The sequence below is a fragment of the Nothoprocta perdicaria genome, unplaced genomic scaffold (genome assembly GCF_003342845.1).
Source record: "Nothoprocta perdicaria isolate Ctin4 unplaced genomic scaffold, notPer1 scaffold_65, whole genome shotgun sequence".
NCBI classification, from domain to species: Eukaryota; Metazoa; Chordata; class Aves; order Tinamiformes; family Tinamidae; genus Nothoprocta; species Nothoprocta perdicaria.
In genome coordinates this window covers 1,823,923-1,835,870 of record NW_020455921.1, presented here as the reverse complement: position 1 = coordinate 1,835,870, position 11,948 = coordinate 1,823,923, and the positions used below count along the sequence as shown (strand labels likewise).

Below are 11,948 nucleotides of genomic sequence, written 5' to 3'. Positions count from 1 at the left end.
ATCTCAGCAGATGCAGTTAGTAGGAGTTCAAAACTGCCATCTTACCCTCCATCCACATGAGGTAACGTCAGCGTGGTGACCACACTGTTCAGAGAGACCGCAGTGCGCTCACATGAAAGCAATGGTTACGTGCTCCTACCGGGACAGTGGCTAACACAGGAGGTATTTGCTAGTGCGGGTGTATGAGAAGATTTTATAAACTCACCTGGGCTCCAAAAGTCAGACCTCGCCTTCTTTTCTCAGGCTGTCAGTGCAGTGCGTTCGAGGCGGCTATCGCTTACCTGCTTACTGACAGATTTCAGACCCTACTCAACTAGAGCTTGCAAGAGAAAAAAAAAAAAAAAAGCAACAAAAAATGCCCATTACTAATCTCCATTAATAACTTAGATAATGGGCCAGAGTGCTCCCTCAGCAAGTTTGCAGATGATACAAAATKGGGAGGAGTGGWTGATTTGCYWGATGGTTGTGTTGCTGTTCAGAGCGATCTCAACAGGCTGGAGAAACGTGCCAACAGAAACCTCCTTGAGCCCAAACGGAAGCACAGACTCCTGCACCTGGGGACAAAGAATGTCTTAAACAGCGCAGACTGAGGGCCAAATTAGCTGGAAAGCGGCTTTGCAGCAAAGRACCCAATGACCATGGTGGACAACAAGTTGAGCAGGAACCACATTTGGATCCTTGTGGCAAGGAGGGCCCAGAGCCTCCTGGGCTGCATGAGGAAGGCAGTGGCCAGCAGGTCAGTCCCCTCTGCTCAGCACTGGTGAGGCCACCGCTGCAGTGCTGGGCTCCCCCATACAGCAGTGACAGGGACCTAGCGCAGTGAATCCAACCAAGGGCCCCAGGGATGATTAAGGGACTGCAGCATCTACTAGGCGGAGAGGTTGGGAAAGCTGGAACTGTTTTGCCTGAAGACAGGCTCAATGTGCATAAATATTTTAGGAGAGGGAACAAGGACAACCCAGGGCATTYAGAGAAATGACTTCCAGCATCAGTGATTATGTGCAGTTGAGAAGTATATCACCATAGGGATATTTTCTAGCATAGATTAACAGGCAAGATGCTGCCTCTGGTAAGACAAATTTGATCACAGTGAGAAGCTGCAAATCTCACTAGCCTCCCTGCTTCACACTCCTAAGAACAGGAACAGACCTGCAGAGATACTACAGATTGTAAGAAGGGAGGCTGCTGGCCTCCAAGGGAGCAGAGCTTGATTCAGGCTGCTCATCTGTATGTTCTGCCTCCCTCCTCCCTGCACACCCCTTATTTTATAGCGAGAAGTGTGGCTGGTGGGGTATGGCCTTCATCCCCCTAATGAAGAAGAGTGAGGGATCTGCAATGCAGTTTAATTAGTGCCAACAGTTTAATTAGTGRTTCAGCTTTATTACCAGCAAACAGTGCAATGTACATACATGCTCATTTTGCTCAATAATTTATTCTCCTTYGGTAGAAAAATAGTTCTGTGTAAGCTTTATTACCTGATAAACGTCACTAATTGCATAGACAACAAAGGCAGTCTCCAGATCAACATGAAAGACAAACACACCTACATACCCTTTTCTCCATTCTATCCTTTCATTTGTTTGCATAAGGAAGAACTTTCTACAGTCTTAATTTTCAGGTATTACAAGTACTGTGACAAGAGAGGGGATTAAGCAGCAGGTGCTTAAATGACATTTAAAATATAATCTTCCTTTTTCTTCCTTTGGATTTACCCAAAGTCAAGGCAGGCTTTTAGTTTTCCAAGTAAATGGCCACTGTTAAAGAGGGGGAGGCCTCCTCAGTGTTTGTCCAAAATAAGTTTTAAGAGAAAAAGGTAAAATTCTGTATATGCAGGGCAATCCCCTCAAATCAGGGGAACAAAACATAACACTAACTCAAACTACAGTTGTCTATAGTGATCTCATTCATGTCATGTCTGTCAGCATCATTSCTTCCTGGAATGATTTCCAAAGGAGCTATGATTACGCTATATAATATCTTTGCTTTCAGTAGCTCGTTGTCTTACCTGGGAAGATAGCCAATACACCTATAAGTGGTGTAATTTGCTTAGGAGTGGAGAATTTAAATTTGTTCTTAGAATATTGCACTTAAAAAATAGAAAGACACTGTCCTACTCCACAGATGTAGTCATTAGCATTTGCTTTAAAAATAAATTAGACAAAAAGTACATTACTAGCACAAATTCATCATTTACATTCATTTTTCCCCAAACATTCAGTCATCTGAGTCCTGAGATACCCTAAACAATTAACCCCATTAGTGGTTAGGCGCCGATGCAGCCATGGTTTTCGCTTCAAAGCATCCGTTTGTTGCAGTTGATTTTTACACTCCGCTGTTCCCGGAGCCTCTGGAGCCCCTCGGTTCAGTGCGGAGCTGGGAGAGCTCCAGCGGCGCCGCCCCACGCGGCCCTGGAGCGCCGGCGCCCTCGCTGCAGCCCCACAACTGCCCGCGGCTTCGCGGTCCCAACGCCCCACACAACTGCCCAGTATTAGCTCAGGATGCAGAGGCTTAAAGCTGTTCTAACCAACATCACCAAGGCAACTCACTTCAATTAATTTTCCCCCTTGCAACGAGGTAAAAATAAATCATTTCACTGGATTAAGTGTATATACATATATATTATATATAAGCTTGTGTCAAAGCTGTTAAGAGCTAATTGAAAAGGCAAATTTCCTTAAAAGCCATTACTAATAAACTGAGGCATCTTAAGTCCACAGTTTTAAGCAAGTAAACCTTTCCCACCACCAGCCTTAGCAGAGTTCCCTTTAGAGCTGCTGAYACTTCATTCCTGCACTGTTTTCAGTCCTTCTTCACTCGACCTCTGAAGGTGTCCATGAAGTGGAGAGCTCCAGCRAAGTCTCCAAGGAGAACACACGCTTTCACAGGCAGCACGCTGAGGTGACAAGAGAGGGGGAAAAGAAAAAGAAAACACAAACAGATATGAGAAATGTTGTGCATTTTATCACAGAAATCTTTCCATCTGGCCCACAGGCAAGTGCGTGTACCCTCTATGCTACAGTACCATTGGGTGTCTCAGAGCATCTATTACACTCACTTTGCAGCCTTAGTTGTTAGATAGATCAGGTCCCCAACCTGGCTTGCAACAGAGACAGAAGTGCCCCAAGGATGGGGCGAGAGAGACCAGATCTGCAGTTAGGGTGGAGGAGACCCAGGCGACAGAGCCCACAGCAAAACTGCACCCGGGTGGAGGCTGAAAGTCACGGGAAGTCATTTCTGTCACTGCTCTGTGGTCTAAGGATAGGAGGAACCCCTAGAAATTAAGAAGAAAACTCCAGGAGCATGTAGAACTTACAAAAACAACAACAAAAAACAAACCCTAAAAGAGTCATACTGTCAAGTTACATTTTTGGTCAGACTTTAGCTGCAAGATCATTTGACAAGGGAAAGAAAAGAGGAAAGGGAAAAGCAGAGGAAAGGAAAGAATCACAGAATCTTACTTTTTCAACGCAAAAAAGAAATACAGGCTGCGTGGTAATATCAGAATTTCCTGGTTCTGTCGAATAGCAGTGATGATCTTTTCAGCTACATACTCTGGTTTGAGAATGGGGAGTAGACGTGGCCACCTGGAAGAGAAGGAATTTGCAATTACACCACAAGCCATTCTGAAATCCAATTTTAAATTTAAAAAGTCTCAGTTTTGCAGATATTTGATTAAAAGAAGAAATAAATCCTATGAAGAGAAGGGCCTTAATTACATTATCCTGAGAAGAATAAGAGGCCACTGTCATTTTCACTCTGCATCATGTCCCCCAAGGGGAACAAATACAGTCCTGCTATTAAGACACACTAGGCTTTTATTTTGCTCCTCMGTTTGTGATTACATAAGAATCCAGAGCAGAGCTGCACCACTGACTTCAGGATCTGAATGGGGGTTTAGAAAGCCAGAAGGATAAGTGGAGCATTTGGCTTGAGCAGAGGAAARGACTGTGGGGAAGGAACTGATTTTGTGTTTTATGTTTCCATTTAAATGAATGGTTAGGTATTACTGGACACTTAAGTGGCTCTGTCATCATAAAGCAGAGCTAACATCCATGTGAGAACCTAAAAATCATGCAAGCAGAGCAAAGTCTAGTTCCCCACAGGAAATACAAGCAGGTAGCATGCTAAACATACAAGCTGCATAAACAGCTAACAAAAGCTCACTCACTTGGTCTGACAGCCATCAAACATTCCTGTGCTTATGAAGTAAGGACACACAATTGTGGTTTTAATGCCAGTCCTTCCCAGATCTTTCATCTCTAAACTAATTGACTCTGCAAACCCAACTGCTGCAAATTTGCTTGCACAGTAATCTGTAAAACAAGTAAAACATTAAATTGAATTAGTAAATGAAAATGCTTAACCGCAATTATTAACCAGCTTCAGTGGGTCTTAACACTGAGGAACTTCACAAGGACAGTAACAGCTTTTGACACAGAAAAGGACACAACTACGGTCTAACAAAGAGTGAAGTGAGCAGCTACAGCAGTGACATGCAACAGCAGCACCATGACATACAAGTAATCTACTATTACAGGACAGTTTTGTGCATGCCCTAAGTACTTTACAGCAGAGCAAGGACCATTTCTGTGGTTAGGGTTTTGCTCACACTTGGTGTGGTTTGCTCTGTTACTTTTCCCTCCCAAGTTAATGGCCATCACATACTGGCAGACAAAGAGGTTTCTCTTCACAACCTTGCTAGCACCTTTCCATCCTCTACTGAACAACAGGAGATGAAGTTTTGTCTTATTGGACCTTACCTTTGAATCTGCCCACTAGCTTCTTATTTAGTGCATCAAACTTGAKCTTTCAAGGCTCTTTGTAACCTGGTTTCAACTTGCAACTCCACTTGTCTTCATTATCATGGCCCTAAAGATAATGTAGCTAGATTTCTTTCCCTGCTGTGCTACTTTATTTCATACTGCTCCTCCTTTGCACGCATTTTCCTGTAATTTCTTCTCAGCTTGTCCTAATCACAGCACTTTCTTTTCTGTCACTGCACAGATGCTATGGAACGCACTTCCAAGAGCCATGGGATGCAAAATAGGCTGTCTCACCTCTGCTATTGCACGACGTCCAGCTTTGGGCATTTATTTCAGTCAGGGAAGCTCGTACAGAACCTCACTTAAAGTGAGAGCACACTTGCAAAAACACCAATCTCTTCCCATCAGTCCCTGCAGGTTAACTTTACAGCATGCCCCGGGGATATCAGTTTCTTAATGCCTACATGAAGCTTCTCGATCCTCTAACTACCTTAGTGAAAAGCACTACTCGTCTCTTCACAGTAATGCTGAGCATCAGAATTCATCTTTGAAAAGAACAATCTAAACTAAGTGGTCTGAAAGCATGAACATTAGTTAAGCATACAAGATTCAGAAACACAGACCTGAGGGCAGGCAGCAGGGGAGCACAGTTTAAGCCAGGCACATTTCCTAAGCAAGCACAGGTTTTATGATGCTCACCTGCGAGCCGATTGACTCCGATGAGCCCCGCTGAGCTTGCGATGCTGACCAAGTGCCCGTGGTTAGAGGCCATCATGGCAGGCAGGAAGGCTTTGTAGGTCTGTGGGGCAAGTGAGAAGGCAATGAAATATTTCACTCAAAAAGCGACAAGTTCAAATATTTTGATGATAGTTTAGAGGGAATTTAAAATTGCAGTTAGAATTATTTTGTTCCTACCATTAAAGAGAAAAAAAAAAAAGGAGTTTGTTGTTTCAACTCGGCATCTGCTAAGCTGTCACCTAGATAGATACAGCTCTAGCTGGCTGACTCATTTTTTGAGCTTTGGAGAGAAAAAAAATTTAGAAATTTAGACATTGTCTGAACATGTGGTATTTCAGATTGAAACTATCATAACCCTAAAGTAACTAGAACAAGGACAGGATTGACACGTCTCTTACCGGAGTAGTAACTTCTGAGCTGGGCCTGTATGATATTAACACCAAGGAATCTGACACACTAACTACAGGATTTAGCTGAATATAGAATATTCTCAAAAGCAGTTTCCTTCCACCTACCTACTACCCAGAAGTTTCCATGAGATCCATCCTTCAACCCTTTATTTCAAGGGCTCTCAGGCATGAAAAACAGTTTCTTGTATCATTTCTGATTGAGCTTATAGGGAGCTAAATACCCTTCCATATATTCCTCAATTCCAAAAGGCAAAATTAACCCTGAAAGCATGTTAAAAGGGAAAAACTAAGTATGTTCAAGTACAGGTATTACCCAGAAGTGTGCCATTATGTTCACCTCCATGGTTTTTTCCACCAGGGAATCTGGGCACTCCATAAACCTCTTTCCAGTCACAATGCCAGCATTGTTGATTAGGATGCCAACATCACCAACTTCTTTTTTAACCTACAACAGAAAGCCACAAAATGTCATGCATGTATCCACACTATAATACAGTACACACCTTCCAAGGTTTTCTTATGAAAATAAATGAAAATATAAAAAAACAATTAAGCTAAACTTTTATTAGGCCTGTTACAGACCCAGGTAACTCTGGCTCTCCCACATTTCTGCTGGGACCTGCACATTCTGGGGATGTGGAGCCCAGCAGCTCCATAGCCCCAGGCAGGCATCTGGTTTCAACACTGCTTGTTCTTTTTATGATTGTTCCAAATGGGAGTCTCCACTGCAGCAAGTCTGTCTAACACAGGAAGTATTTTGCTACAGCAGAACCTTTTAAAACCAGGGAGCCATCCTGTTCTTAGGATTATTCCTATGTCGCGCCATGAAGCACAGTGCAGAGAGCCCCAAGCTCCTTCCAGCAGGAGCCCAGACCTCRGGCCCCGCAGGGGCTGCAGGATCAGGCTGCATTACACTCAAATCCTTCCCCATTTCCCAGGCAGTTGCTCGGGTCAGAAGGCAACGCAGCTCGGCAACTTCCAGAGCGCAGCCGGCTCGCACAGCCCTTGGGCCTGCTGATGGAAGAGGAGTCTCCTGCATTTCCCGGGGGTGGATTGACTGCTCGTGTCCCGAGGGCCCAGGAAATCGTCTCTCCCATTGCAGAGGGCAGCAGCTACTTAACGGCATCTTCATAGTTCAAGTACCTCTTGGTGCTCTTTTCCCACAGGCTCTGCTTCCCATGACTACAGCCTATAAACACTAAGATGTTATTACACAATAGTCCTTCATAATTTCTTCTTATGACTGTGTTCTTTATTCAGGTATTTTGATAACTGCAAGTGGCTTTACAGGCAAGTAACTTTTAAAGGGTTCTCTTACCAAGTTTTGGTTAAGATCCCTTGGAAGAACATCATGGTTCCTTTCGTATCAGCTCTCAAGACAACACAGGAAGTGAGAAAATGATCTGAAGATCAGCATTTTTTTAAACAAAAGCAACAAAAGCTTTGTGGTTTTGCACAAAAGATTCTGTTCATGTTCTTACAGTAAAGCTGACAGACCTTAAAGTGACACAAACATTGACAAAAGGCAGAAATCTTAGGAACTTTCTTGAGCAGGGAATGGCGCGTGGGTTTKTCCTCTCTGGTGTGTTTGCTTTGATCCTAGCACTGTTCCAGAACCTTTAAGATGGTTCCCAGAGCTAAAGTTGGCCAAAGAATAGTCTGGATGCATTCAGTTCTGAGAGGGAAAATACAGTTTTCATTTCAGGTCCAGAGCGAGAACTCTTGTGCTGGCTCCCTGGAGAGGATAACTAAGCCATCTAACACGATCAAGCTTTTGTGGACAGAAAATGACCATTTTTAATGCAATATTTGAAGTGTAGATCATTAATTTAAGCTATTCTGGGAAAAGAAAATAACTTCCCTGTTATTGTTTTATCTGCAACTTCCAGCTCGAGTGTGACCAGCTGCTGCAGGGAAACTCCTTCTTCCTGTGCGGCCCAGGCACAGAGCTCCAGACCGGACCCTCGCTTCCTAACGGTGTCTCCTGAAGGGTCTGAGGGAAACATGGGCAAAACCAGTAGCAGAGCCTTTGTAAGGGAAAAGGATTGAAGAGATTTATCACAAATCTCTAGCTTAACCTTATTTTTCTTAAGTTTGTCTTAWATCTCATCTATGTTTATTAGCTAGCTGTCCATCTAAAAAAAAWGCAAAGCAGCCTTGCTAGGGTTATTCAGACTCACTAATTATAACGAATACAGGAGCCAGAGGTCTCTCTGGTCACTGTTTCCACAGGTGCTTTTCTTTTTATTTCCCTCTCCAGAAGTCAGGATGTGACAACTTAAAYCTTTCTGAAGCAGCACTGAGATCTCTACATGCAGCCTTAGTCGAGCTGTTGCACTCTCCATCAGAGCCTGAAATGCATCCCATGTTCAAAACAGCACACATTCAGGGGCATACACGTAATCATGAGCCAAAGGTGCACTGGTACTGCCTCTTGCCAGACCATTAAGTCATTCCAGAAACCTGGACCAGTATCCTGGACTCTCCCTTTGATGCAAATCGCTGTTTACACACGTACCTCCTTATGCTCCTCTGCACCCACAGCAGTGCCACCTCTGTCCCTACGTGGTACACTCAGTTTGTAACTTGGTTATTGGGATATTTGGGTTAGATGGAGGAGATGGAAACACCACCAGAAGAGTGAGAATTAGTGCAAAACCTCAACTGYCCCAGCTCTGACTAGCAACAAAGACATGAATGACTTCTCTGCTTCCCTGTGTTGAAGAGACAGCTGTTTCTACCCAGCTTCCCAAAGGAATATTCACACATTGGACAGAATTCAAAACAGATGCAAGTGCCTTCTTACAGCCCASACAGACACCTCAGGCCTTATACCACTTTAAGCTGCTTTCCAACAACCTGGATGCGGCAGCTCCTCACCGAACAAGGCATCTGTTTTAGCTGCTTTCTCCTCCTCTCTCCTTGTGCACAAGGTGGAGAGCTAAGAAGTGAGCTCGGCTCCCACATCCCACCTCGAGCTGAGCACAGGAATCAAAGGATTGAACACAGGAACACAAAGTCCCTTCCCCAGCTAGAGAGTYGGCAATAGTCAGCAGATAAGGCTGGCCTTGCAGAACTTTACGTTTCCCCATTGCACAGTGCAAGCAAAGGTGGTCCAGGTGTGTTCACAGCAYTGAACACACCCACACAGGCCTAAACCAAACAGCCCAGCCTGTTAAGTGTCTTTTCTAAGCGTGGGTACTGCCTCCTGCTTGTTCTCACACTTGTATTCACACTGTCAATGCATGTTTGCTAGCGAGCCATTCCCGTGATTCCCAGACAGCATCCCAAGGTGACTGCTGCCAAAGAACTGGGACTTCCCTCCCTTCCCCTTCCAGAGCCACCTGGAAGGGGCAGGAATATGTGAAGGGTAAAATATGACTGGGAAATGCATTCCTGGTGGGCATAGGGGCAAAAGTAAAGTGAGTGCATAGAGAAGTGGAAAACTGGCTGCAAACTGACAGCCCGGACAACAAGCCAGGGCAGTGCGTAGGCAAAGCAGCAGAGTGCAAGGGAGAGCCTGGAAGTGAATGTAGGCCCAGAGGTAACTCTGCAGCTCCATAGCGAGGAAGAGGCTTCTGTTTCCTCACAAAGAGGAGACTGAAAATCCTCCTTTGGGAGCCTGGAGCCTGCAAGCTGTCCCGGCTGCGCAGGGCTGGGGGAAGGCGGGTTTCCTCCGTGGGTGGGGTGCTACTGGAGGGGACATCACAAATCAGCTTTAAGGTATAGCTTGTACAGCTACGAGCTTTCCTTCCTGCAGTGGGTGCAGCAAAGGATGGAGGACAGCACGTGGCCAGAGCTCTGGGGTTTCCTTCTCACTGAAGTGACTGGTTTTTTTGTCCCCAAGTGCTATGGGACCACACAGTCCATGTGGCTGAAGTGCCACAGCGGGTACTGCTAAGCTCACGTTCATTTTGTTTGGGCTCTAGGACTGTGTGGCTGGGCACAAAGTTCTCAACAAGATCCTGTCCTGCCTCTGTCAGTTCAGCTCGCTACAGTCTCACAGGACCAAGTTACCGTGCCCAGCTGAACCCCAGGAAGCCCCTCAGGCTCAGCCTGCTTCCCCTCCTCTCACAAAGCACAGCTCAGTGCATGGGGGACCAGAGCCTCCAGCTCCCTACAGCAGCAGTGGCACTGCCACCAAGCACCAGCTCATACTAAGGTCTCACTGTTACTAGCTCCATGGGGAAGGTGCAGCTGGCTCTGCACCAGCTGTCAGCAGGACCCTGCTCTGGAACAGTAGCTGGCCGTTTTCTTCCATATAGATCAGCCAAAATGAGTTATCTGTGGATTTTCCCAGYGACTGGCGACAGCATTAGTTCAGGTCAGGAATCCTGCACTGACCATGCAGAGACCTTCTCGCCGCTCCAGTCTCTCCCCTGTTTTTATCATGCCTAGCCATAGCACATGCACATCCACAGGCTCTCCCTCCCTTTTATGGTTGTCCAAATAATGTTTTGATCTCCACCTTCTCAACGAGACCCAAGCACCAGCCCTTGAGTCCTCAAAAGGGAAGGTTTCATCTTCGAGCCCTTCACACAACCACTCCTCCACCTCTGCAAGAAGTCTACAGGCCTATAGAGAAACACATACAGCTGATATGGAAGAGATGTAACTTAACGGGCATAAAGGAGCAGGCAGGACAGACCAAGCTCTAACAAGCTGCAGGTCACATGCAAACTTTTCCTAGCACAGATTGTTTTATGGTCATYCTCACACAGGCAGATTCCCAAAGATCTGAGGCACTCACTCACTGTGGAAACTTCCCAGTCCAACAGTGAAGTTTAGCAATACTCTGAGCAAGAGAGAGCAGGTTGTTATAATGGAAACGGAACAATTTTAGCTTTTGGCAYATCTAGTGTACCCAAAATATATAACCATATGCTTGATTTCTAAAGCACTTCAAAAAGGAAAGCAAAAAATATTTAAGCTTTTGAGATACTTATTAACTCTCTTAAAGTGCAATTACAAAATTTATTGACAGAGTTGGTCTAAATTTGCCTAAAATAGTCTAAATTCTTAAAACAGGTAGCATATCCAGTGAATTCAGTACCAATTACCTTTAAGCTGCTACCTTGAAGTCTCTTTAACTTGCCTCTTTAACATACATGCATACATACAAATCTTAGAACAGCATCAAGGTCAAGGATGAAGGACTTACCTGATCTGCTACTCTGTAGACTTCTTGACTTTTGCTGCAGTCACAGATGTAAGACTGTACTCTTACTGCCCCATTTTCTTTGGCCAGTCTACTTGTTTCCTTGAGCCCCTCTTCATTAATGTCCCAAAGAACCAGCGTGGCACCAAGGCGGGCAAATTTTATAGATAAAAGTCTTCCGATTCCGCTTCCCGCTCCTGTTATTAACACTATTTCACCTGCAACGCTCTTCTTCCGTTTAGGTATGATCAAGAACACCAGGGACTCCAGCAGGTAATAAAATGTAAGTCCGATAACTTTGAGCAACTCCAGGAAGAAGTTCATCTTGAGGCCGTTTTGTCAGATGCTTAATGAAGGAAATGTTTACCAGCTAGGACAAACTACAAAGAAAGAGCATGCAATCAACGGAAGTATTTTAGAATTGAGAAGCATTTTCAGATCCAGTTTAAATATTCCCTCCRGCCTGATGTTAGATGCTTCAAAACACAGGGACTTGCATCTTCTCGTCTGGCCTGCAGGATGTTCCCACTCCCCTTCAGAAGGCAGCACAGAATTGATTTACCAGGTGGCAGAGGCAAGAAAACCCTCCATTCATCTGCTTCAAAAACCCATCACACACAGAAGGCTTTTGACACCGTCTCCCATAACAKGCTCACAGGTCAGGAAGCCCCGAAGSGCAGGCTCAATGGTGCACAGTGAGGTGGATGGAGAACCGGCTGAAGGGCAGAGCTCAGAGGGTGGCGATCAGTGACACCAAGCCCAGACAGAGGYCTGGAGCAAGTGGCATCCCCGAGCAGTGTCCTGCAGCTGGGGAGGAATAACCCCAGGCACCAGCACAGCTTAGGGGTTGACCCTCTGGAAAGCAGCTCCATGGAGAGG

The 11,948-nt window shown here is 45.2% G+C and overlaps 1 protein-coding gene across 1 annotated transcript; it reads right to left on the bottom strand.

Moving 5' to 3' along the window:
- Positions 1-1,473: 1,473 nt before the first annotated feature.
- LOC112956597 (epidermal retinol dehydrogenase 2-like) lies at positions 1,474-11,445 on the bottom strand. The gene is made up of 6 exons (XM_026050103.1): positions 11,073-11,445; positions 6,225-6,356; positions 5,463-5,562; positions 4,169-4,313; positions 3,459-3,584; positions 1,474-2,893 (listed from the first exon to the last, which is right to left on the bottom strand). Exons 1-6 carry the CDS (start codon positions 11,391-11,393, stop codon positions 2,800-2,802), a joined length of 918 nt encoding a protein of 305 aa, XP_025905888.1. The 5' UTR covers positions 11,394-11,445; the 3' UTR covers positions 1,474-2,799.
- Between the last annotated feature and the right edge of the window lie 503 nt (positions 11,446-11,948).